At 39.6% G+C, this 27,164-nt stretch overlaps 2 protein-coding genes across 2 annotated transcripts in view; one reads left to right on the top strand and one right to left on the bottom strand.

Moving 5' to 3' along the window:
- Positions 1–2,153, top strand: part of LOC117209475 (5-hydroxytryptamine receptor 1A) — a 112,194-nt gene extending 110,041 nt beyond the window's left edge. Inside the window, exon 6 of the mRNA XM_033451560.1 lies at positions 1,209–2,153. Coding sequence (XP_033307451.1) covers positions 1,209–1,702 — 494 coding nt within the window. The 3' untranslated portion in view covers positions 1,703–2,153. The remainder of the gene's footprint in view (positions 1–1,208) is intronic.
- Positions 1–27,164, bottom strand: part of LOC117209474 (26S proteasome non-ATPase regulatory subunit 1) — a 93,899-nt gene that overhangs the window by 20,243 nt on the left and 46,492 nt on the right. The gene's annotated exons all lie outside the window — the stretch shown is intronic.

A 27,164-nucleotide genomic window follows, 5' to 3' on the forward strand; every position in this document is an offset into this window, starting at 1 on the left:
TTCTCTTTTGAGGTTTTGAGATTGGAGACACGAGTTCATTTATTTCCCTGTAATCGAGAGAATTCTGTATTTTACAGAGAAAGATCTTCCTTCTCGCGATACTCGCATTAAAAGGCGATTAGGTATTGGGAATAAGGAGAATCGATAAAGTGATTTTTGATTTGCTGCTGCTATTCATCCGATCTTTTTTCTCTTTTTTCTTTCCTCTTCTTTTTTGGAAGGGGACGAGGTTTGGAGTTGGAGACACGAATTCATTTCTTTCCCTGCAATTGAGACAGTGCTGTGTTTTATAGGAAACTTTCTGCTTCGCTATGCTGCGTCAAAAGATAGTTTCATTATTTACAAGTGCGAACGAGACGACGAAGAAGGATCCAGCTTAGGTAGAACGTTCAAGTTGATTGGAAATAGGAACTGGTTGGCAAAGCGGTATCTAGAACAGTTCGGTGCCAGTTGATTTGGTTTTTTAGCCCGTCGACGCGGAAATCGATATGATAAATCGATTGTCTCGATTGCTGCCGTTTTCGTTTCTGGTCGCATTTAATTTTCTTTAGGGTATTAAAAGTTCTACGAGGCGAATTTAGTGACCTAATTAATTGTCACTTTGGAGAAGCAGTTGTTAACTCGAATATACTGTCAGATGCGTTTAATGTTGCAGAACAGCTGTAGAGATTAACTGATAGTCGTTAATTTAAACACAGGCTGTAACTCAATTAATTACCAAGTTCAACACATGATCAATTCCGAAACTACGGTATACAGTGTACATCCATATACAGGGTGTGTCCTCCAAGATTAACCACCCCTTTTTAGTCATCGACTCGTATTATTATTCAACACTCTAACATGAAACCAGATTAAAATGCGAGGAATCAGAAACGCGTCGTCCTTTTGAAAGTCTCACAAATTCTTTCTCTTCGCTAAAATTTGTAAGATCGAAAGATAAAAATTTGTCGCGGAGTTAACTTTCCTCTAAATAAATGAAGATGCACGATCCATTCGAATCGTGCTCGCCACAACGAATCGTAAAATCTTCCAAAGCTACGGTCCTTTGTTTCGATTCCAAGAGAGCAACGAGACGGATAAGCAAAAATTCGTAACAGCATCTTTTTCGCAATAAATGTGTTTTTCCCCCATAATCCGCCCGAATCGAATTACAGCGCCCACGATCGAGACTTAGGAAACTATAATTCTTCGTTTTAATTCCACAGGGAACACAAGAACCGCGCTATTGACCACGAGAGGTGGTCCGATCCGGCGTGCAGCAACGATGCGTGCTCATAACGGAGCAGCGAGCATCAGCTCTAAGCAAAGCAGCAATTCATCCTCGCCGTGTCCGCACAGATACTCGGGGCCAGTTCGTAGCCACCATTCGAGAACCAGCAGCGTTGTTTCACGAAATAGCTCGCGACACGGAAGGATCATCAGGCTGGAGCAAAAAGCCACGAAAGTTCTAGGCGTCGTTTTCTTCACGTTCGTGGTCCTCTGGGCGCCGTTCTTCGTCCTCAATTTGATACTAGCCGTGTGTCCCAACTGTGAAAGGCAGATCAATCACAAGATCTTCGATTTGGCTACTTGGTTGGGCTACGCCAGTTCTATGGTCAATCCTATCTTCTACACGATCTTCAACAAAGTCTTCCGACAGGCCTTCAAGAAAGTGTTGCTCTGCAGATACAGAAACCAAAGCTGGAGGCCGTCCAGGTAGGCCTTCGGCCCCGGGAGACCGGGGATCGCCGTCACCAGGGTTTAAAGTCGTTAATAAACGTCGACTTCCGGTAGCAGCGGAAGCGGAGGAACCGTGGTTGACCGGCCGTGGTTTCTCACCGAATTACGAGCCACGGTGAAGCTTTGGTTGTTTCATGATCGCAGATAAACTGAAGAAGATTTTGTGAAAATCTGGATAATATATATGTGTGTGTGTATGTGTGTATTCGAAGCTGCTGTGAAAGTTTAGAGTGAAAATGAAACGAGGATTCCATTGAATTAAAACGAGCGGAAGAGTGGAAGCGAGGCGAAAAGAAATTATCGAGAACATGCAGATCGTTCCTAGTTGCAACAAGTGACGTTTAGTGAATTGTGAAGTATGATAGAAAGATGTTTTCGATATAATATAGTCACGAACCATGGTCAAGCAGTTAGATCGTTCGATTGTGAAGGAAAAAGCGAAGAAGCTTTTTTGTAAAAGCTTTGGTAATTTGGGAAAAATACGGAATCGAGAAAGGCAGGAAAATTGAAGCGAATACATCGTTACAAGCTGCAGTGTGCTGAGTGATACTTCGCGAAAAAGAAATTTTTTTTTTTTTCAAATAAAATAATTACGAACAACAGTGAAGGTGAGATTGATTCTCGAAGGAAAACCGAAGAAGCTGTTACGGAATCTTAGATAATCGAAAAACGAAAAATATTGAATCGAAGTGAGATATTTGAAGTTCCAGCGAGTGACGTTCGGTAAAGTTGTAAAGAACGATACAAAGAATACCCTTTCTTCCTTTTGTTAATAAAATAATTCGAGAAGCTTACGTAGATCGGATAACGCGAAGACAGGTGTACTTGAAATGAAGAGTTTCCAACGAAACTCCTAAGTGAACTACGAACTGCAATAAACGTTCCTTCCTTCTGTAGGCGGAGCTTCCGCGAGATCGGAAATCGGAACACGCGAGACGAGCAATTTAGATTAAGGACTTTAACGATAATCGACTTGTTAAGGCAGAGTTTCGACGATTAAGGTTTCCAATGCGAGCTGAACACTTCATCTTCCAAAAGCGGTTCGACGAGCTTTCGCGATATCGATAAACGAAACTACGATACTTGACCGAACTAGGGTTAAAAGAAGCGAGACGAGAGGCTAGTAGAAGGAGCTTCCCTAAATGCGCGACATAAAGCGAGCTCAAATCTTCCGCCTGACATTCATCCGTGTGTGTCGTAATTAAATTATGGCGACGATTCGAAAAATTGTCGCACCACTTCCACCCGTTCATCCCCGTACAACATCTTTACTCGTTCCGTGCGATTCTTAACACTGTGGACGTTTATGCAAATGAATATTTTTCTAAACGTCGTCAACCATACGGAACCCAAGTAGACGTTTCTTTTATCCGTTTGTTTCATAACGAGTACTATATTTTCGATATTTTATATAGGACATATTTTTGCATTTTACGTGAGTATTCTGTGAGTTTCCGCGTTCTTCGACGTTTCGTGCGTACGCATAAAAGGCGGCAGTTTATTAATAAAGAACGACGAACGCGTTAGGTCGTAACGCAAGTAATTCGCCATCTTCGTTATGATTTCCCGGTGGAAACGAGGCGCTGTTGCTCGAGAACCTTTCAGCTAACGAATTAAGGTCATTGTCCATTTAACGACACAGCAAACGAACACCAACAGCTCGGTATTAAATACTTGGTATTCTTGTACATAGTCTAACCCTTTCGCTACTAATGGCCACTGCCGTGGCCTTTCGCAAACTTATCTCTGCGTACGAATGGCCATTATAATGCACAGCTGAAGCAAATGTACTGCGAACAGTAGGTAAGATAACATTAGGTTACGTCGTAAGCAATGCGGTTCTCTTGCCAACTATCTGTTGGTAATAGGTTTGCTGCGTAATAAACGTTGTTCCGCGATAAAAATATTCATAACGATAAGTATCATACGGATGATGCAAATTCTTCAACCTCCTGCGAAACGGAAGTCGAGTAATGAAATATTAATCCTGAATTAAATTGCTCTGAAATCGGACGAAATGTGCTTTCATTTTACTCGCTCGATACCTTTGGTAGTGGAAAATGATCGTTAGAGATCGTTTACTCGAAGACGATACAAAGATATAGTCGTTGATCGTTGGATTTCTATCGAGCGCACTTGGGACTTTCTCGAATCCTTTCGCCGAGAAATATTAGGTTGTCCGAAAAATGTCTTTCGCTATCTGCACGCAGTTGCTTTATCTGGCTATGTCGATACAAACATGAAAGCTACTCTGTCAAATTTTGTGGTCTTTAGCTTCGATCGTCTTCTAGCTGTCGTAGGATACGTTTCGTTTGCGTTAAAACGAAAAATGTTGTGCGACTATTATTTTCTTCTGAAACGAAAGAAACTTTCAAGACAACCTAATACTTTCATCGCGCGTTGTTCAGCAACGATGAATTTTAGTAAATTGTTACTGTAAACGATAAATAAGAGATGAATATACATTAGCATCGACGTTCGTGCGTTCTGGGCACTCTCGCGTGATAATTTATTATTTATCGCTGGATTCGTCTGCTTTCCTATCCTTTTTTTTAGAATTTTCCCTTTAAATATGACAATCAGACGGCTCGTAATTCGCGAAACTGATTTCTAGCCGTAGCAGAGATTAATTCGAATAACATCTCAAAGTTTTGAATCCCAGTAACTGAACAACCTTTCTTCCATCCGTTCTTTCACAATCTTACGTTAAATACGAGACAATCAGCGCTGGCTAGTAATTCACGAAGCTGACTCGCAGCCGTAGCAGAGATTTATTCGAATAATATCTCGTAGTTTCTTGATCAGAGGAACCGAACCACCTTTCTTCCGCTGTCTTTCGATGGTCGACGCAATAAAACACGACAATCACTAAAAATTACGGGACGTAGGGTTCCGAGAGGAATACGAACAGCGATGGGTCACGGGGAACCGAAACGCGAAGGTCGTAAATAGGAGCGACGTTCCTTTTCAGAACACGATCACGGATAATCGAGACTCCATTGTAAACGGAACTGATCACATTGACCACTGAAAGGTTCTCGTAACAAACAACCGGCTGCTGCGATAAAACCTACATACATAAAAGCGTATCGATACCGCTTTCTCTTGATGCGAAACCCGGGGTACCTACCGGAAGCTCTACAGCGAAAATTGAAACGGCTGTATGCTGTAGCTGGATTGGCCGAGTTCGTGTCATAAAGCAAACAGCTTGGACCAGTTGAACCAGCGGAATACTAGATTCGGAGAAAAGGAATCTGTTCGATTGTAGTTTGCAATGGACGTAGTTTGAAAATTTCCATCCTCTCGGTATGCGTCGAGATGACCACGACGACGTGCAGCGAAAAATTGATCGCGTGTGTTCAACTTTTCAAGGAAATTAAATTCGCGCGTGTTGAAATTTTAAAGGAAATTATATTCGCTCAGGGGCAAACTAACAACAGTAGGAAGACTCTGATCGTTGATTTTCGCGTTGCAGGAGTTCGACTGAAAGGAGAGGAGGTTTAAAATCGAAGCAGAAGTTGCCACACGGCAAACTAAATTAACGAGAGACGATTCGTTTCTTCGCTCTACGCGTATCTACGTTTGTTAATTACTGAAAAAGTGGTTAGAACGTAGCTAGTTTGGAAATGCTTGAACAATCGGAGTCTGTGGGCAAAATGGAACAGTCGTGTCGCCTGGCTGATCCATGTGGAACGTAGAAAAGAGAGTTCACGTTGGAAGGATGTGGTGGAATACCTGGAAGAACGGATTCCGTTTCTCCGTGCCGAGTTCTACAGCGAACGTGAGCAGAATTGACTTAATCGAAGCGAGAACAAACAGAGCGGAGAAGTCTAAAGTCGATACGACAGGCATATTCCGTTTGGTGGAAGGTAGAAAGGAAGAGTGGCTGAGCGGCGAAATAACGATCCCGATCGAAGCGAAACCGAAAGAAAGCACAAAAGCAGCTTCTCGGCAATTTTCTACCGTAAGAAGTTGCTGCTCCTTTCGACAGATTACCCTGGCTAGCGGTCTGACGATAAAACCTCAAATGGAATGCGTGAACCGACTGTCTACTGGCTGATTTCTCGCCGGTTCCCCGACACCGATTGCGTGTAATCGCAAGCAAAATCGTTTTGTAAAAGGAAAACCCAATTACGCGTTCGCGCGTATACAGCGATTTTGATATTTCTCGAACGATCGGTTAATCGAAAACGTAAGGTCTGAGAAGGTTGGTTCAAATTTTCGTTCGCGTTTCGTTGCCACTAAACATTGTTCGTAGATGAAACGTCGAAACGAAATGTTTATAATCGCGCGTTATTATGATGCGCGATAATCCGATGTTTCGAACGACTGCTTAATTTGTGATACTACGACGAAAAAGAAAAATTGCGTTACTGTATATAATGATCTAATATTTTCCAACCTCTGGCTAATTCGCGACGTTCGACCGAAAGCGTCGGTCGAACGTTGTCGGGTTGCGTCGGATCCGAGCTGCTCTCGTTTGCAGGCGGAAAATCCAACTGCGCTTGTTGCAACGTGCTGCACGCTACACGGTGATTAAATATTTTTTACAGACTGATTGATTCGCGACGTCGTTCCGAACGGGTTAGTTGGATATTTGGTTCCGTTAAAGTCGCACCAAACACGTTTGTAAATAAAAAGTTCGCGCGTTACTACACCGATTCCATATCTTTTGCCGATTAATTAATCGTAAAATCGAACTGAACATCGATATAATGCGTTAAATGAAACGGAGAAGGATAAAAAGTTAAAGGTTAAAGATATTAGGTTGCCCGAAAAGTGTCTTTCTTTTGCAGACACGTCTTTTACAACGACGCATCTTTGTACAAACATGAAACCTAATCTAATCGAACGTTGTGATCTTTATTTTGATAGAACAAAATGGATCATACGTAATTCGATAAAATAATATAAAACGGAAAATATCGTGGAAATGTCGAAAGAAACTTTCCGGACGACCTGATAGGTAACAGAAGATGGAATTATCGAACGCGTGAGATTGAGATATCAACACGAAACATCGGTATCGATCTAGAGACGATTGAAAACTAACAAATACCGCGAGGTATCGTTAAGTTGGAGAAATTATTCAAGCTACCGAGTATAATCGATATGATAATTTAATTCGCGCGTTTAAGTATATTTGTAAATAGTCGTCGAACGTAATCGTCATTTATATCGTTAAGAAACGTAAATAAAATCAAGTAAAATTCACTTGAACGCGACCACCTGTGTGTGTGTGTGTGTGTGTGTGTGTGTGTATGATCGAAGCGTAGGTGAATAACGATCGAAGGTGAAAACGAAAAGGTGAGCGTTCGAGGATTCGATTGGAGAAAGGAACTAGTGGTTAGAAAACGTTAATCTCGCGTGCTTAGTGAGAGAGTGGCGGGATCTCTGAGAGATTCTTAGGAAGATTGCGAGCCCAGGCAGAAGCCAGAAATCCCTTTCGCTAATCCTGAACCCGATTGCAATCGCGAATAAGACCTCGTTCCCTTCGATCGTACGAAATCGCTGAGTTTCCGCGATATTTATCGCTGTTCCACCGACGCGATTCTTCCACCGTTAACGCTTTGCTGATTTCACAACGACGTTACGCTTTGTGCAACTTTTCTTCGGAGGACGAACAGAACGTCGAAGGTTTTGACGATCTTCTAACGACTTTTCACTTCTATCTCGCCTTTCTGTAAGCGTCGTAATATTTATGAGCCAAGTAACAAGAGCATTATAGGTCGATGCATTGGAAATAAAGCTTCGTCAAGGAATTTCAGTTTGGCCCAGGTTAGTGCGAAATAAATATGTCGCGATACATTGTCCGAACGACAGATATTTACGGAAAATGATATTCGTTCTAAACGTTAATTAATTGCGTTAATTATTCTAAATTGATCGATATATTTTGAGACGACTGCTGGTTTTCAAACGACATCTCATCGATGAAATATATTGTACGCCTTGAGGAATAACGACCGGCATTCTTAGACTCGTTCATAAGATGATTGTACGCTATAATTCTACGCTAAACCCACGGGAAACCGTTCGATGAAACTAAACAAATGCGTTTATGTGATAGATTGGGTAAAACTAGCAGTACGTGCAACTTTTGTTAGTTTGTCGTATTTCACAGTTGGTTTGTTTTCCCTTTTCGTCGGGGAAAAAATACGTCTCGTCGTATTTCATTTACAGAAACCAAATCGCAGATCGATAAGCTAAAATTGTGACGGGCCTGTAACTGAAATAAATGGCTGGAAATAACGAGGACGAATCACCCGCAAGCAATACAAAGTATAGAAAGATGACACGCAATTTGGTAACGATAACACGGTTCTAGGACAACAATTGAATAAATAGTTAATCGCAAATCGCATTTGCGCGACGCGAGATTCGTTAAACGGTCCGTCAGCAAGTTAAAATTAATCATCGCAAGAGCAACGTTTGAATAGAATGATTAACGCGGTCATAGCGTAAATAAACAACAAACGCAAGGTAGCGCTGCGTGAAAATCGATTTTTCAAGCTGATGGTGGCCCCGGCTTTCGACTTCTCGCCCCTTGCACAAATGCGAAGCAGAGGAACAGAAAAAAATCAGAAAAACATGGAAAATCGAAAGAAAGCTTCGAACTGTTAAAAAGACGAGAAATGTAACGGCGATAACGTTGCGTCGCTGCGGAAACGACGAACGAATCGGAAATATAGAAATATGACGAATTACAAAGCAGCAAGGGATAGGATTTTAGAATATCAGAGGGAGAAAAAAGAAGAAAGATTAATCAGAAAAGCAGGAAGTCTGAAACGTGATAGAGTCCAGATAGTACGACGACTGAAATTAAAATTAAAATTAAGTGGGTTAAAGAGGATTATAAATCGGTTAAAAAAAAAGTAAAGAGATATTAACAAGAAAGTGTAATGAATCAAAAAACTAAAGACGAGAGAAACGAAGCACGAAAAAAGAAAATAAAAGGTACGGAGGCAAAAGGTTAAAAACGAAGACGGAGGAAATAACGATCGGAAAAGAAAAGGTTAAAGGTAAAGGAAGAAAAATTATGAAAAATCGAAAAGGAAAAAAAAAGCTGAAATACGAGGGGGGGGGGAGGCGATGGATGGAAAAAGTGAAAGGTGAAAGACAGTTTCACCTCAACCCTAGACGCTGAAATAAGGGTAGTGAGAGAGGGAGGGGGAATAAAGGAAGGAGAGGGGATAATGAAAGATTACCAGCAGGTCGATAGGAAAACGATTAAGCTAAAAAACGACCGATAATTTTCATCCTATGAAATCGAACAAATACGATAATAACAAATTTATATGCCATTTATATACCTCGCCTATAATACACGCAACTATTAATTGCAATTACGATATGAGAGCAAATTCGACGCGATTCAAGACTGATATAATTAATTTTTAATTGTTTAGATATGTAACCCGAACGCGAATCCTAATTTACGAAGGATAAACACGTCGTTATTTAATCTGCTAGTAACCGCGTCGACGATTCCCCAAGTCGGGATCGACCTCGTTCTTAGTTTGAATTTCAGTTTAACAATTTCATAGAATTTACAAAGCGGATAAACAGTCGGAGCGGTCGTTAAATGCTGGAAATTATGCGAGCAAGAAGAAATCGAGACGGCCGGATTCTTCGTAAAACTCGCAACAACTCGAGGAATTTGTTCGCGCTGACACGCCATACAACTGGGCAAAATAATCACATAAAATAAACAGTATTCTAATCCAATTAAGCTTTATCCCATATAAGAGATTCGATCCTGATCATGAACTTTAGACCGTAGCGAATTTTGAGACCACGGTGCGGCCGCGCCACCGTAAATTCGGATCAACTTGGACAGGAATTTAAATAACTAATGGTTCAGCTTCAAAGGAGCTTCAAGAGCAAGATAAGCCGCGGAGTGATGGAAGCTCTTAGGTTAATCCTCTGTGGGAACCGCTACTCCCGTAATTATTTGACACAAGTCTGCGAATCTAAAAATAATCGATCCGCGCACGTATTATAAATTTGAATTTAAACAAACATCTATAACAGATGATAATGATTTGATTATATGTGTTACTCGAATAAAATACTTGACATATTTTGCTAATTACTGCAAGTAATTTTTTTTTACCAATTTCGCGAATAATTTCGCTATTATCCGAGTGTTTTCTTCTTTCAAGTAATTAGTTAAATATTTGAAATAGAGAGTATTTTTGCCTCTGACAGATCGAATCTTCTCTAAATTAATATAGTATCGGCTAAATTAGTATCCAACCAATTATATCATGGAAAATAGCGATTTCCAAAAGCTATGATACTCGTGCAAACGAAATTGGCTTCTGCCTCGTTACCGAATACGTAAATTCCATTAACTACTGCAAGTAATACATTTACAGAATCTGATTTCAAGTTATTATAACTATCTATAACGTAGAACAACCTGTGTATATAGGATAACGCCAAACGGTATCCTTTTTATACTGCTGTAAATATACTATAAATATCGATATTTCGAAATACGCAAGCATTTTTTAATAATAAAAAAAAAAAGTAACGCGCGAACTCGTTCGAATTTAATTGCCGGAATTGTAAAATACACGACCTGAAATACCAAATTTTTGCGCCAGTGTCGTTAAAACGAACCAACTATTCGAAAGGATTAAAAGAGTAATCGAGAGATATCGTGGATATTAAGCGGAAAAATCTAACTTTTATTATAACGTCGAATATGTAAATTCTTTTTAGACTAGAGCTGCAAATAAGAAACGATGATTCTTTAAAGTTTAGCGCACGTAATTAATAAAACGTCTATTATAACGATAAATTCGTAGATCCTTTGTAATCGAAAGTTTCACGTTAAAGAGAAGCTTCCTGACGCGATGCAACTTCCTAACGATTTCCCCATTGGTCATCTGGAATTTTCCTAAGTCTAAGTAACGTTCAACGTTTTTACCAACACTGATATTTATAAAAGTGGTAGCTGTGCGCGCGTACAAGAGCAAAGAGCGGAGAAGCATGCAACTGCTGTAAGTTTGTGCGTGCAGTTGATCGCGCCTTCTGTATATCAGAATCACACATCGTGCAAATATATTCTTCGTAGCAGTCGTCCCGCTGCGCGTAATTAACGTTGTCTGTCACGCTTTGCAGCGTTAACACGCAGCGTTACGGTAACTTATTTTTCGTGGAAATGATCGCTCGATCGATGGAACGAACTTCCGTGTCACGAGAGTAATTTCGTTTCGAAGAAATTGTTTAAACGAAATTGTAATCATTAAGGACTATATTTCATCGTGTAAAGTTTTAACACCGTTTTACCACTGTTAATTTATAATAAATTGTTTCGACAAATTATTCTCGATTAATTATTCTAATAAGTTATTCCCCCCAGAGGCTTCCTAATATTATGGCAGGAAGGATTTGCACAGGAGATTAAAACAAAATCCTGCAAATACGCAACGTTATACTTTCACGCATTATCATTTAACTGCTTTAGCATGTAAAAGTTGGTTTTACGTTTTAATTACTTTATTCCTTTCTTAATTACGTATTATTCTTCCCAGCTTCGTGCTTATATCGTGGCTCGTTTAAAAAATACATTCGAACGAAATCACGGTGTTCGCAATTGTTGGAGAATAAAGGCACACCGATGATAAAATTGTTAACTCGACGGAAGAAACATAGTAGCAAAGACGTGATATTTCGCATTGTACTTCTAATATCCAGAAATCAATTCGCATTAGGCGGTCAAAGGAAAAGTAGGTCGAACTGCTCGAATGAAGTTCTCGATGCGAGATATTCAGCTGGTTGGATGATCAGTGGGATATATACAGTCAGTCAGGAAAGTCTACGTAAACCTATCGGATTTTATTTATCCGACCGAAGAAATTAAAGATCCTTTGTCACGGAATTATTTCTACTTGCGCATCGATGCGATTCTTATTAATGAATTTCTACAAAGAATTACAAATATTTGAACGTTTAACTGGCAAAAATTAACTGGCATGAAAGATTATACCAGAAATTACACAACCTTTGACTTTCTTTCAACGCCAACGAGACACGTGTGTAGTAAAAATATTGTTAATATTTAAATAAATCTAAAAAATATGAATGTAACGTTAAACCTAACATTTCTGCGATTTCGCGCAGACATAACAGGCGTATGTAATATTTCTAACGTTGTATTTCATATTTTTATATCTTTTTTTCCTTTTTCTTGGCAAATCTGAAAGCGAACAGCGTTACACGTCGATGTGATAAAAGAATTAGCGGAGCTGGCGTTTTCACTTTGACATTTTATGAAGGTTGTATCGTAGACTTTTGTGACTGACTGTATATATCCCTGGTACTGATTACTTACGAATTTCGTTATTTCATCGCCACGATCGCGCAAAAGTAGAAACGGATTTTCCATCAGCGACCAAGTCTCGTCTCGCATATAGAAGCCCGTCTTTGATCGTAAAAAGGTTTTACCTGGTTGTTGTTTTTGGCTAGCGTCGAGAACGTAATTGGCAAATTATATAAAATTTCAATACGTAAATCTGGTACGTAAATGATCAAGATATTTGAAAAATCGATATACGTACTTCGTCAGCCTGGACAGAAAGTAGGACGAAAGTACGCGATCTCTTTTTGTCGGTAAAATGAATTCGTATAATTTACTTAATTCGACGCAAGTTTCGAAAATAGGATTTTTCAATTTATCTCTTACTATTCTTTGCGATCGTTCTAAATTGAATATAAACGCGATCGTGGAATTAACATCTCGATGCATTCAGAACGTCAGTTGATCAGTTTCCATACGACATAAATGTAATATAAATATAGAAAAATGCAAAAGTTTCGATAACAAGTAAAGAGTTTAAAACACTATACAGATAACAAATAAGAAAGTTTTCTAATCTGTCGAAATGTGAGACTGCAAATTGAAAATGAAATGTTTGCTAATTAAAATTGAATTTTCATTTTTCCCCTCGGAACTAATACTTGAAATAAACAACTATTAACCCCTTGCACTTCGAATTTTATTTCAATTTCGTTACCAGCAGCTGCCAACGCTTTTAACTGTTTTATTTGAAATTTACTTTAACTAAGAAATAAGGCAATTTAAATAAATAAAGGAAGAAGCAAATTCGTTTAAATACCAGTTTTATTCACACTATTGTTGTATTTTGTAATTTTTAAGTGTACGATATATCTTGAAACAATTTCTAATATACGCTATTTAAAATTGAATTTTCATTTTTCCCCTCGGAACTAACACTTGGAATAAACAACTATTAACCCCTTGCACTCCGAATTTTATTTCAATTTCGTTACCAGCAGCTGCCAACGCTTTTAACTGTTTTATTTGAAATTTACTTTAACTAAGAAATAAGACAATTTAAATAAATAAAGGAAGAAGCAAATTCGCTTAAATACCAGTTTTATTCATGCTATTGTTGTATTTTGTAATTTTTAAGTGTACGATATATCTTGAAACAATTTCTAATATTCGCTATTTAAAATTGAATTTTCATTTTTCCCCTCGGAACTAACACTTGGAATAAACAACTATTAACCCCTTGCACTCCGAATTTTATTTCAATTTCGTTACCAGCAGCTGCCAACGCTTTTAACTGTTTTATTTGAAATTTACTTTAACTAAGAAATAAGACAATTTAAGTAAATAAAGGAAGAAGCAAATTCACTTAAACACCAGTTTCATTCACGCTATTGTTGTATTTTGTAATTTTTAAGTGTACGATATATCTTGAAACAATTTCTAATATTCGCTATTTAAAATTGAATTTTCATTTTTCCCCTCGGAACTAACACTTGGAATAAACAACTATTAACCCCTTGCACTCCGAATTTTATTTCAATTTCGTTACCAGCAGCTGCCAACGCTTTTAACTGTTTTATTTGAAATTTGCTTTAACTAAGAAATAAGACAATTTAAGTAAATAAAGGAAGAAGCAAATTCGCTTAAACACCAGTTTCATTCTCACTATTGTTGTATTTTGTAATTTTTAAGTGTGCGATATATATCTTGAAACAATTTCCAGAATACAATCGTCATTTTCTTTCGTACGTTTCACAAAAAAAAAAAGTGGAACTGAAAGAATGTCGAATGGAACTCGACAAAGGAACTCCTGAGATAAAAACTGACGTCGAGTCACATTCGACACAGAAGTGCAAAAGGTTAAAACTAGAGCAATATTAAAGCGATATTATTTTTGTTATTTTATATATGAGAGATTTTATCTTGCATTACCGTGTATATTCAGAACCACGGGAAAAAATCCATTAACCCGTAGATCGTGTAACATCGACTGGGCATTACGAATGCATCAACATCGAACCCAATAACCTTCGCTCCCAGCGGTTTCCACGACCTCGTAAAACACAAATCCGGCCAACCTTGCCAAACATTTCACCTACCCGTTTCTCCCGGATCCAAACGACAAACGAAATACACCGTGGCGCACAGTCTTTAATCACGCTGTTTCCTTTCCTCTTTCGATCGCGGCCGATCGCATAAACAGGCTGAAACGAACGCCCAGAAGAAAAGGGGACTGGCGAACACTTCAAAGGCTGCACGTTGTTAGCAGAGTCGCAAACGAGAAAAGCAAAAGGATAGAAGACAACAAAGGGGCGGTCGTCGGTTCTTTTGAAAGTGGCAGTCGTTCGCCTGATTCCTCCGAGCTTTTGTAAACCTGCACCGATCTACCCTTTCGCGGAGAAGACGCGCATCCCCCGGGAGAAATATGTTTGTTGTGTGGCCGGGTATCGCGAACAGAGAATGACGTCGATTCATCAGCGTGCTACGCCTCGAAATTATCTGACGTTTGTCGGATTTTTCACGCTAGCCAGCTTCCAGTCTCCATCAGCGAAATTACGGACCAAGATCGAGCGATTCCAGGCGGATGACCCGGTGCAAACAAAACACACGGCTTATCCGATGGTTTGCAGATGTATCGCTGGCCAGACAACCTTTGTATTAACTAAAATTCTTAACTGTGCGCCGCAAAGTATTGTATTTTCTCGAGGACGTTGCAATTATACGACGTTCTTCGTGTTACGAATTTTATTGTCAGCTCTAACGTAAAAACCCGCAACAGAAGATTGCGCGGTATCTTCGAAGGAATTATCTAGACACTTTATATTAGGTGTCTAACTCGATGTAAAAATATTTGATATAAATCTAAGTATAAAAAAATATATTGAAAATAAATGGAAAGAAAGGAAATGCTTCGTTCTTGAAATCGCGTTTCTACGGAATTTCAGGATTTATAACCAAGTTTAAATCCACGGTAGGTACGCGTCGTTTCGATGAAAAACGAAGAATTCTGCCGCCACTAGTTTCCCAATTTTAATATCCAACTGTCTTCCTCGAGAAGCCGAAGAGGACGAAGATTTTCTCGTACAGTGGCGGATTAGACTCGCGATTTAACGCGGGGTAATATTAAAAGAGGTGGACGCGCGTATTTTCGACCTCGTTGCCGATCAAACGTCAGAAATGGCAAGTCGGTCGGTTTCAATGTACCTTCATTCATCACCGCGGGGATTCAATCAATAGCCAGGTTCTAAGAAAAACAAGCTGGTCGTTCGATCGAAAAGCGAATCGGCCAGGTCGCACGAACCTACAATACGGTAAAAGCCGAAAGTGGACGTGGAGCGTGTGCTACGTGTTAGTGAAATCAAGCGGCTAAAAAAAAAGGTACAAATCGTACAAACTCGTGTTCGAAAATGCTTTATGGAAGAGTTAGAAGCGTTCGAAGATTTCCGGCGATGTCGTCCGTGGTTTATAAAAATATCGTACAAACGGAACACCGGTTATCCAAGATGCGTTTAGTATTATAAATAGATGATACTATGTATTTCTACAAGAACAGAAACGTTCGGAAAAATTCGACGATCGTTAGTTCTGCGTTGTTTGCGAAAGAAGAAAATTTCTCGCATTTATCGTATGTCATTATACATTGGTAGAAGAATTGATAAAAGTTGATAAAAAGACTCTTATAACTCTTCGAAAAATCATTTCCGGACGTAGGTTAATACGAACTTGTTTCATCTACTTGACCTCGTTAACGAATAGTGTAAGCTTCGTCTCGATGTTTTCGCACACCCTGTACGCATCTGGAGGATAAAAAATTTATTTAAAAATTCTTACACATACGTTAACGGTCGTCAGCATTGGGACGCTAAAGTTATCGCAAAAGTCTGCGAAAATTGATCTTGTTCGGCGTCTCACATGGAACGAATTATAAGTTCATTCGTCGTGCGCGTTAATAGGTTCTTTTGCCTTCTCTGAAAATGCCATAAGAGCCACGAAATAATCGCAGAAGAATACAAATTTCAGTTGCCCTAAGTTAGCCCCGTTGCAACCACGAAACAATTTTCCAACAAACAAACAAATAGGCGAACGTTATTTTTCAACGAAGAAGCACGAAAACAAAGAGGAACAAACTGTGTGTGTTAGTGGAGAGCACACGAGAGCTAGCAGCCGATGACTAGGAACGAGACAAGCCGCGAAACGAAGAAACAAGATGATAGAGCAACGTCCAAGTGTTTCGTAAACAGTAGCCCGAAACAAATCGAAGAAAACAGCCATAAATAACGATTTCTTGGGATTTCGACGAGTACTGACGCGTTGGGGCGACAAAACGTGTGGCATGGAGGCGGAGAACGAAGCCGGCTCCCACCTATATTCGACTTGACGTTAATTAACCCTCGGCACGCGGCAAAATAATCGCACCGACCGTGATACGAGTTCCCAGCCAATCGACAAAAAGGACGTGGGAATTGCGGGGCAAAACGATTTCTCGTCTTTTTCTTTTTTTTTCTCTTTCTCCTTTTTTATTTTTATTTCAGATTAGCCTTAACGTCGCTTTCACATCGAAGGTTAGTGGTAGTAAGCCACGGATTTTTATGCGATATCACATTTTTACGAACGTAAATAGAAAAATATGATTTAAATGATAATTTATTTCCTCCGATAAACATCATATTTTACACGGAATATTTTATACAGCTTTGCATATTATGCGCATCCCATGCGTCTTTGAATTTCCTATTTAAACCGGCTCGACTATATGTTTTACTATATCGTACAACGTTTACGGGACATATCGGGAAAACTAATAACTGGTTTCGCTACAAACCTGAAACTGAGAATGCAAGTTGCTGCGCGTGTCTGGCTTTCATAAGCAGCCGGAATTTTACTCCGCCCCTTCGCCTTCGCTTTGCCTTCTACGGACAGTTATCGAACGCTAACTGCATCCTCGTACTTTCAAACTTCTAAATTTTTATTATAACAGCAACGTGCCCGCGTTTCAGGATATCCTTGTTGCACGGGCTTCTACGTGTCAGCCAGTCTGCTCAAAGTTCGTACGTTTGAAGTTCCAACGTGTCAAGGGGGCTTCAGCGAAGCTCCGTTTGTACGAAACCGATGACTTTTAAGGATTTGCCAGGGGACCGTGATAATACGTTTGAATTAGGTAATTGCGCACGCAAGCATTTTCAAATGTTAATGCCGAATTTCAGTTCTAAATTGATTTTCGTAACTAGACTGCGAACCAACGTTGCACGAACGCGTTTACTCGAAATTTTGCGCTATCATAATGCACAGAATAGAGTACGTATAACGTGCAAGAATGTATAGGGTGTCCAAAGTAGAGTACTCGTTGTAATATCTAATACACGAGACAAATTGTGTGGAAATATTCCGGCTTTGAAATCGTATCGAGAATGTTTTTCAAATGCGATTTCTATTGGATTTTTCAATTCTCGACATAACGATAACAATCTTGGAAACTAGAAGCGATATTCGCGAAGTGGCGGTGGTCTGCTTCTCGATTTCGTAATAGGAAAATCTTGAATGTATATGGAAATTATGGTGACAACGTATTCGAATATATTCGTGAAATGTCAAGGAAGACGAGTTATTAAAGCGACCAATTCGCGAATGCGACGAGAACTCGCTGGCACTCTGCCGGGGATGCAACTTAGAATTCAATTTGCTCGCGTTAACTTTACTCCGCTGCTAGAATTTCTTAATTTCGTAATCTTCGAGAGCGACAAAGGAGCAACGCTGAATACTTGCATCATTTGCAGAAAACATTTAACTGCGATAACGATTCGACGCGACAAGATGTTCTCGGAATTCTATTATCTCCTCTTCGTTTACGTTTGTCCGACGATCATCGTGCAACGTTCCACGAATATCGTTTCAAAGTCTCTCTTTATCCTTGCCATTTTCTTGTGTATCGAAGAGGCGACGAAGGTTTCCGATAGAATTGCAAAGCCACGAAAGTCGGAGCAACGCTAACCCATGACTAGACGCGCGGAACGTTTCGAAAACTCAATTTCGTTTCTTGCCTCGAGTTAATTCCCTCGCGATAGTTACCGCGTGATAAGGTTAAAGTTGACTTTTACGATCATCGAATATTTTTCGAGCGCGACGAGGTTCCAAAGGTGGCTGGAAAATGCGAATTTGCGGCGGCAAGCAATTTCTCAACGCACCGATAATCCTTTAGGCGAAGAATCCAATTTCCAGCCTGGCGTCAGCTTCATTCTCTTAGAATAATCGGCACGCGCTAATCGCCACTGTGCTTTCTTCGAAGCTTAAAAATATTATCAATCCATATAAGTACGCGCTAGCACGTTTAGTATCGAAACGCGTGCCCCTTTTCCCACCAGACGTCTTTCAATTACAAAATTTTTACCGATTTTAGTTTCCATAATCGTCGCGTACCCTCTCGTCCATAAATCACCGGACATTCACCTATTTCAGGCAAAATGAATGTTTGAAATTTTTATTTAGTAGCCGATCAAGCGAACTCTTGTTTGTCGAATCCGCTTGTTTAAAACGTGAACTCTTACCGTATTAAAAAAAAATCATAGATAGCGAGGGAATCAAACTCCTATAATTTATCAGATAAACTCCAACTACATAAAACAAATTTTGTTATTCGGCAGTTCTATTCGGTCGAGTTAAAATCTGCACGATTTTGGACTATAAAACGATCTGCATTACGAAATAAAGTTAGCGTGTACGTTAAACGTTGAGATCGCATAACGTCAAAGATAAATACGTTTTAACGATCATTTTGTCCAAAGGCAAATATCCGATGATTTGTAGACGCATGATAGAATATTACGACGCGATTAAATTGATTTGCAGAAAGCGACCTGACTTCCTGGCTATAGTCATCGTTCGTAAAGTCACGTTACGTGTATTATACTAGTTCAAAGTAAAAATAGATACTCGATCGTTCTTGTAAATCAGCAAACAGAATAAGAAGAATAGTTGCACTTCGTTCTTGTTTGATTTCGTTCGCCAGTGATAACTAACAATCGTCATCGAAGTCGGCGACTTTGAAAGTTTTTAAACGCGATGCTTGTTGAATTTGATAAGCTCGAAGGAAGTTTCGAAGTAGCAAAGAAAATACAAAGATGCAACGGTAACCCCGAAGCGCTTGGGGATGTAGCTGAAATTTAATTTCCTTTGTCGCGTTAACTTCGTTTTGTCGCAAGTTACCGGTCGCTAATTGTGTCACCATCTTTTTCGGCTCTTGAAACTTTTATCGCGCGTTTTATCGTCCTGTTCCTATATTTACGGACATCGAACAATTTCCTCGCGTATCGAACTTTCACAAAACTGTTATTTCAGAATTTCAAATTGCCAGATGCGACACAGTTACAGGACAACGAGGCCGTAAAATATGACGAACGACGACCAAATAAAACGATGCAATCGACGAATCGTTGCCGACGTCGTCGAGGCTTCCGGTTTTGCAATTAGAAATTTCCTACGATATTTGCGTGTTCTTTGACGCTAATCTTACTAGACTCGGCTAAATGACCAGCTTCGAAATTTCAATTTCATTTCAAATTCTACATTCATCGTCGTTTCTTTCGTTCGTCCAACTTTATGTAAATTGTTACATTAACGAAACCTGAGAATTAATCGGATAATATACTTTTAATTAATTAGAATAATCGAGTATGTCTGGAAGATAGTACAAATGTAAGTTCCATTTAACACTAATCTTATTCCTTCTCTTGCGTCTTGAATTTTGACAATTACGTGAAATTACCTGAACGCTGCATCATACAAAAATCCAGCAAGCTAACGCTAAACGTTCACATCCGTTTAATTCGAAAAATTCTCTCATCCGTTAAAACCCACTTCTGCCAGCCTTCCCAAAATACGTCTCTTCCGAGCGAATTTCTTCCGGACAACTAACCTTAATCCAGCATTTCTCTGGCCAGTCGTGCGCCTCCGTCTCCTAAGCTCGCGATAGAATCGCGTCGCATTTCTCAGACCGACGGATCCTTATTGATGTACACGCAAGGACATCCGTCATAAGTCGTTCTATCGTCAGAGGAAAATTGCCCTCGTCAAAAATCAACAAGTGAGCCATTTCGAGCGTCTAATTCATTGACCAACTAGTGGACGAGACACGCCGATTTTCATATTTTTACATTGTACTTGGGGTGTTTTATCGGAAACAACGACGACAGAATACATCGCCATATCACTGCTGAGCATAGATAATGGGACGCGCGATTCAAAAATTGTCAAATTTGCTTTTACCGTAAAAATAGACTGCACCGTGTTTCTACTTTTATCGCGTACGGTATATTTAGAATTGCATCAGTTTTTACGTCAGAAAACAAATATTATTATTTAAGCCGTAAGTATTATTATTCATAGCCTGTCCTTAGCTTTGCGACAACGCCGGCTCATTCTCGCGGTTGTTTTGTGGCGCCTCAAATAAAAGCTCTCGCGAGAACCAGCGTATCTTCTGCTTTTATCGTCGCTCGTAAATGACTGGCGAAAATTTCTTGACAAATTTGAAAAAGTTTCTCCTTTAAAAATCTCATTGTTTTTTTAGTTGCGTCACTGTCACAGCAACGATGTGATATAATAGTGGAACCTCGATGGTTAAAACGTGGATTAACGAAACGATGGAACATCGAAGTATCGATTGGTAGAAAATTTGGGCAGAACGACACGTTCACTCGATAATTTTCCTTAAGTGAGCTTGCACTCTGACGCGGAGCATCGAAAATTCGAATCAATGGCCGGACAGTTGTGAAAATTGCCGTTGAATCTTTCCAGTCGACAAGGGACACAGCTAATTGCGCCGGATTGCCAATTATGTATGGCAATTCCAAGGTGGCCATTTCGCCTCGACAGCGGAACGACGAGCAAGATGGTACGTAGAATTGCGAGAGGCACGAATTTTGAAGGGAAAGGGAAAGCTCGGTAAATTGTCGCTCGCTTAATGCTCAGCAGGATGCTCTGATTGCGAATGCCGAGTAGCAGGATTGGCCGCCTGACTAATGCAACTGCGCTGCATTAACATTGCTCTGCTGCTATGACGAGAATCCCAGATGCGTTTAATTGCCCCCGGAGACACGTTTAAAAGGATAAATTGGCAAGGTTGTTTAAATATAACGCATCCTTTTCTGGTAATTTCGATGATAGAGGAGTTTGAAAAGTTTGAAGTTTGACAACAGTCGTCTTTGTCTGTTATCTATGGCAACGACGAGCCGAAACAGAATTTTTGGGTCCGCGAGCTCGAGTCGAAGACGCGTTTAAAAGGATAAATTGACAAGGTTGTTTAAATATAACGCATCCTTCTCTGATAATTTCGACGATAGAGGATTTTGAAAAATTTGAAGTTTGACAACAGTCGTCTTTGTCGGTTATTTATGGCAACGACGAGCCAAAACAGAATTTTTGGGTTCGCGAGCTCGAGTCGAAGACGCGTTTAAAAGGATAAATTGACAAGATTGTTTAAATATAACGCATCCTTTTCTGGTAATTTCGACGATAGAGGATTTTCAAAAGTTTGAAGTTTGACAACAGTCGTCTTTGTCTGTTATCTATGGCAACGACGAGCCGAAACAGAATTTTTGGGTTCGCGAGCTCGAGTCGAAGACGCGTTTAAAAGGATAAATTGGCAAGGTTGTTTAAATATAACGCATCCTTTTCTGGTAATTTCGACGATAGAGGAGTTTGAAAAGTTTGAAGTTTGACAACAGTCGTCTTTGTCTGTTATCTATGGCAACGACGAGCCGAAAGAGAATTTTTGGGTTCGCGAGCTCGAGTCGAAGACGCGTTTAAAAGGATAAATTGGCAAGGTTGTTTAAATATAACGCATCCTTTTCTGGTAATTTCGACGATAGAGGATTTCGAAAAATTTGAAGTTTGACAACAGTCGTCTTTGTCGGTTATTTATGGCAACGACGAGCCGAAAGAGAATTTTTGGGTTCCCGAGCTCGAGTCGAAGACGCGTTTAAAAGGATAAATTGGCAAGGTTGTTTAAATATAACGCATCCTTTTCTGGTAATTTCGACGATAAAGGATTTTGAAAAATTTGAAGTTTGACAACAGTCGTCTTTGTCGGTTATTTATGGCAACGACGAGCCGAAAGAGAATTTTTGGGTTCCCGAGCTCGAGTCGAAGACGCGTTTAAAAGGATAAATTGGCAAGGTTGTTTAAATATAACGCATCCTTTTCTGGTAATTTCGACGATAAAGGATTTTCAAAAGTTTGAACTTTGACAACAGTCGTCTTTGTCTGTTATCTATGGCAACGACGAGCCGAAAGAGAATTTTTGGATCGGCGAGCTCGAGTCGGAAATTTCGCGAGGTTTTACAGATCCTCGGCATCCGGGAAGTTTATTTTTTATTTCTTTAGACAAAGCATCGTACCCTAACAAATTATTTACATGAAAATCGAAACGACGAAGAAACGAGGATAAGAAAAATTTTATCCGAACGGAAGAACCATCGAATCGATATTTTCGGAGCACGGAAACTTCTTTTCCACTCAGCCCTTTCGACGAGATTGTCGGTTATAACTGACACATGCCAAGCACAATAATCTCTATCAGCTATAGACGATAGTTTGAAACAGCTCTACACGTCGATTGTACAAACTGGTCGTTGCTGCACTCGTATTTCTAACTCATTTACAGATCTCTTTTTTCTCGTAACATGGCAAGATTCAATTTTCTTCGAACGATTATTCTTCGAAGTAGAATTTATAACAGTTTGAAATCGAATTTAAAGAAATTTAAGATTAAATTTGTTTACGTATGTGTCGGTGTATGTATTTATTATTTATCGATTGTTACGAAGCTACAAATTTATTTTCAACGTAATCTCTGTACATCTGAACGTTCGAAGCTACCTCATACGTTATATATAGTTATGCTTCGTGTTCGAAGAACTTGCAATTTCACTGAGCGTTAAATAATATACAGAGAGCAGAGGGGAAATTTCATTCCTCGGACAAAACGCGGTGAAACTTGCAATACGAAGAGATGATTTCTCCAGAGAAAGTAAGTATATTAGGCGAATTAATATTTTCGTTGCCATTGCCTGCGTGTACAATTTAATAGAGTAGTTTTAGTTAATTACGTAAAAACGTACTTTAATTAAACGTACTTAGTAGCGATGATAGGAATTGCCAAGATTGCACAGAGCAAGACGAAAGAAACACAAAGAAAACGATGGATTACCAGAATTACCAGAAGCTATAACGAGTCCGCGAACACTTAGACGATCTTATTAAACTCGATTTATCGTTGAATAAATTCAATAAGGATACGTAAAACGGGTGAAAAAATCTCAGCGTACGATTTAATCTCTTTTTCGACTGTTGTCCCGAATCGGTGATTTATTATATCCACGGCAGGCAGCTATAAATTTCTCCTAATCTTCTCGCGAATCAGAATTCAATTAAAGGATACGCAGATGTAAGAAACGGAAAAGGATTGTTTGGCTTAAAAGTAGCGGTGTTGCCAGTCGAGATAATAGAAATTGATTAAAAACGTTCCTTCGAGCGATGAATTCAGCTAAGACTATGCAAATTCAAATCCAGATACGTCTAACGAGAAGAAAGTATCTTGATGCCGTAAAGATCAAAGGGATTAACGAATTTACCAAATATTTTACATAAACGAATTTTTATCAACGTCCTTTAAAATACGAAAAAGAGTTTTCCTCTCTCACGTTTATTAAATAGATGTTCCTTGAGGTTCAAATCGTTAAAAGCATAATATTAGGTTGTCCGGAAAGTGTCTTTCTTTCGTGTTCTTTACAACAAATGCAGCTTCATACAAACGTAAAACCAAGTGTGTGAAATGTCGCGGTGTTTATCTCAACAGAACAAAGACTTTTCGGACAACCTAAGACGCTAAAATGGATAAAAGATGACAGATCGAGATAGAAAGGTTTCTAAGATGAGACTTTTCAAGAATAGACAAATTCAGCGGTACGTAGGATATATCTGTTCGATCGACCGATCGTCAGGATGCGACGTTTCCAACGGCAGTTTCTCAGCGTGTACATAGCAATGGTCGTTCGAAGAGATTCCGTTTGGAACGAAACGAAAGGCGTGTCAAGCTGAAAGAAAGGTACCGAACGGGCTATCGATTTTCGAAATTAACGTAGCTTGTTAGCGGTGGCATCGAGTTTTCTCGTCGTCGGACAAAGAAAAAAAGACGAAATAATGAAAGCTCGTCGGATGGTTTCAGCGAAAAATGGATCAAGCTGTTCTCGGCTCCTCTGTGTTTTAAAAGAAAAGGCAAAGAGAATTTTTACGGAAGAACCTGCTAAAGCGTTATCTTCTGCCGAACGAAAAACTTAACACGATGTAATATTGAATTGGCAACTAAGTGATTGCGGATTTTCTCGTTATCATCTCATAACAAAATCCGCAATCACTTAATTTATAGTCAACGATTGTCAACTGTTTGGCATCTAAAATATACAGTGCGTGAGAAATAATCTTTCGTGTTCTACTCGTTAGTGCAAAATTTCGAATAGAATAATTTTACAATTATATCATCGTTGTGCATGCACGCACAGAGCACAGGCAGACGCAAGAAAAATCTTGTAACGAACGAGTAAGCGCTAATCTGACCTAATTGCCTAGGTTCTTCCAACCTATCTTTTATAAAATATCGAGTAACATTTGCAATTTGGTCGGTATCTCCGATTTTTCCCAAACAGATTTCAAAGAGTTGTTTAAATAAGCAAAATATCACAAAACAATGTGGCGAATTATAAGTACTTTTAATTCTACCATAAGTCGATCTAACATAAACGGCATTAAATTTTGTCATTTCCTTTCGCGATTCGCCCACTACCGCTGAAGCATCGAATAGAAACGTATCACTCGCGCGTACTAAACCGATTATTCACTAAAAACGAGCAAACTCGACCTTCGTGAAAATGAAGCTTCCTATCTTCGCGCGTAGAATATCTTCTTCGTGACTCGTCGATAACTAGCCAAACTCACGTATACCGAACAAACGTCGAAACTCGCTTCTTCCACGACGAACTATCTTTTTTCTCGATCGACGCGCTCTAACAACGCGTGGCGATGAACGAGCGAGAGCGAGAGAGAAATCAGAGTTTTCTTTACCATCCCACTAGCCGTCTGTCCCGTTCTGCACAGTTGCTACACGTGGGCAAGAATCTCGTGAGTGGTGGTGAGTCTCTGGAGGAACAAGGGATCCAGCGGTGGCCGACAGTCGAAGGGTTGTTCGCGTTATTACGTCTGTGCGCGTCAATCAGCGCGTCGAGTACGATCAAAGCTGGACGGGGATGAGCTTAAACTCGAGTCACTGCCAGATGCACTTGCGGCGTGGAGTGTTCGCGTTTGGAGCGGGAATATCGAGAGGGCCGTGTACAACGTCCGATATTCCACTGTTGGCAATCGTTAACTTTCGCAAACGATACTTTGGTTCGATCTTCGTTCGGGTCTGGCCTTGTTGTCCGAATTTCTGAGAAATGATGGTGTTCCGTGGGTTGGTTTAGATTGTATCGGACTAGCGTTTCTTTCCAACTATTTCGGATCTTGCCTCGGTGTCTTATTTCGATCTGAATTTTGATCTCGAAGATCTTGGCGCTTATAATAATCGATCAAATTCTGCGAAAATACGATATAAATAGCTAGGAGAAGAAATAGGTAAAACTGTTTTTAATCTCAACGTCTTCGGCGAATGTGAATTTAAAAGATATGCGAGATCGTGTTCTCGACTATCGATCAAACTCGATGTAATTACGGCAAAGTATTTATCTTTTTCGAATTAACAGTATAGCGACTTTTGAGTAATCGCAAGACTAACAACATGCAAAAATGTTACGTGACAAAACGCCTACTAGCGAGCAAAACAGTGGTGGCTTTTGTATTATCAGCGACGAAGGCAACGGACGCAACATAATTTTTTAATTATAGAAAATACTGAAATATGATACTGAGGATCGTTCCCCTGCGAGGTGTGTGTCTCGCGTGGGGAAACGCAGCTCTAAAATCAACGTTGCCGGAATATTACGAGATTCTAAACCTCTGACTGCTCCTTTTCACTCTAACGCTGACGCTAACTCCGACTATGTCCATTCCCTAATTCCCATACAGTTGACAGCTATATTTTTCACTTAAAGACACAAAATGGATATTCATTTAGGGCATTTCTTTTCATAATGAGCCCTATTTGCATAGGAGCGTAACACCTCGAGCGCAAATGAGTAATCTGTTTTCATTTAGATCGTAAGGATTTACCGTGAATATATCGCGTAGCTATTTCTACGTCACGGGTTGCCTCTATTTTCCTTGCATCACCGTAATAGCATGACTGAAATGACAATCCTGGGGAAATCTCCTTTCTCAAGGGAAAAATTCGTATAAGCTCGGCTGAACCAATGGTGTGCTTATTAATGTTGCGAACGTTTCACTTCAGTCTAATCAGACAGCCCTTACGCGAAGTGACAATTTCCATAATATTATAAGATGATATATTACATATTATCTGAAATATAATTTATATATTATACGAATTTATATGAATTTATAGCGAATTCATAGAAATGGCTTACGTACAAAGCATTTCATACGAAAGTCTCATCTGCCTCGACAAATTTCGCACATCGTACGAACTTATTGGCAACTAAGTGATTGCGGATTTTGTCAATACCACCTAATGACAACATCCGCGATCACTTGGTTGCCAATCCAATACATTGTATTATATTTTCGTCATTTTCGTTTCGACGTATCAAAAGGTACGCAAGTGTGTATCTTTAAAATGCGATCAATAAAATATTTTTTAACAGAATTCGGTTGTCACGCTACGTAAATTATGTCCATCCTTCCGGTAATTTTTATTACCGTTATAGCTAACCCGGTTATGGCCATTTTTCCATCAAGCAACGCGTCAGAGAGAACTCGAACGACGACAACGACGAGTAAACGCGGTATTCGCGAAATTAATTGGCGTACCGGCATTATCTTCGGACGAACGTTCGCTGGCTACCACTATCTATCTTCTCTGGTAACGATGCGAATCTTATTAGAGGTGTTGGCGTTCGCCCGGCAAATTGAACTGGATTGCGTAAATTAAAGCGCTTTGCGATGGCCAAAAAAGGAGGGATGGTAGGCATTTTCA

Source organism: Bombus bifarius, unplaced genomic scaffold (assembly GCF_011952205.1).
Source record: "Bombus bifarius isolate JDL3187 unplaced genomic scaffold, Bbif_JDL3187 scf7180000008178, whole genome shotgun sequence".
NCBI classification, from domain to species: domain Eukaryota; kingdom Metazoa; phylum Arthropoda; class Insecta; order Hymenoptera; family Apidae; genus Bombus; species Bombus bifarius.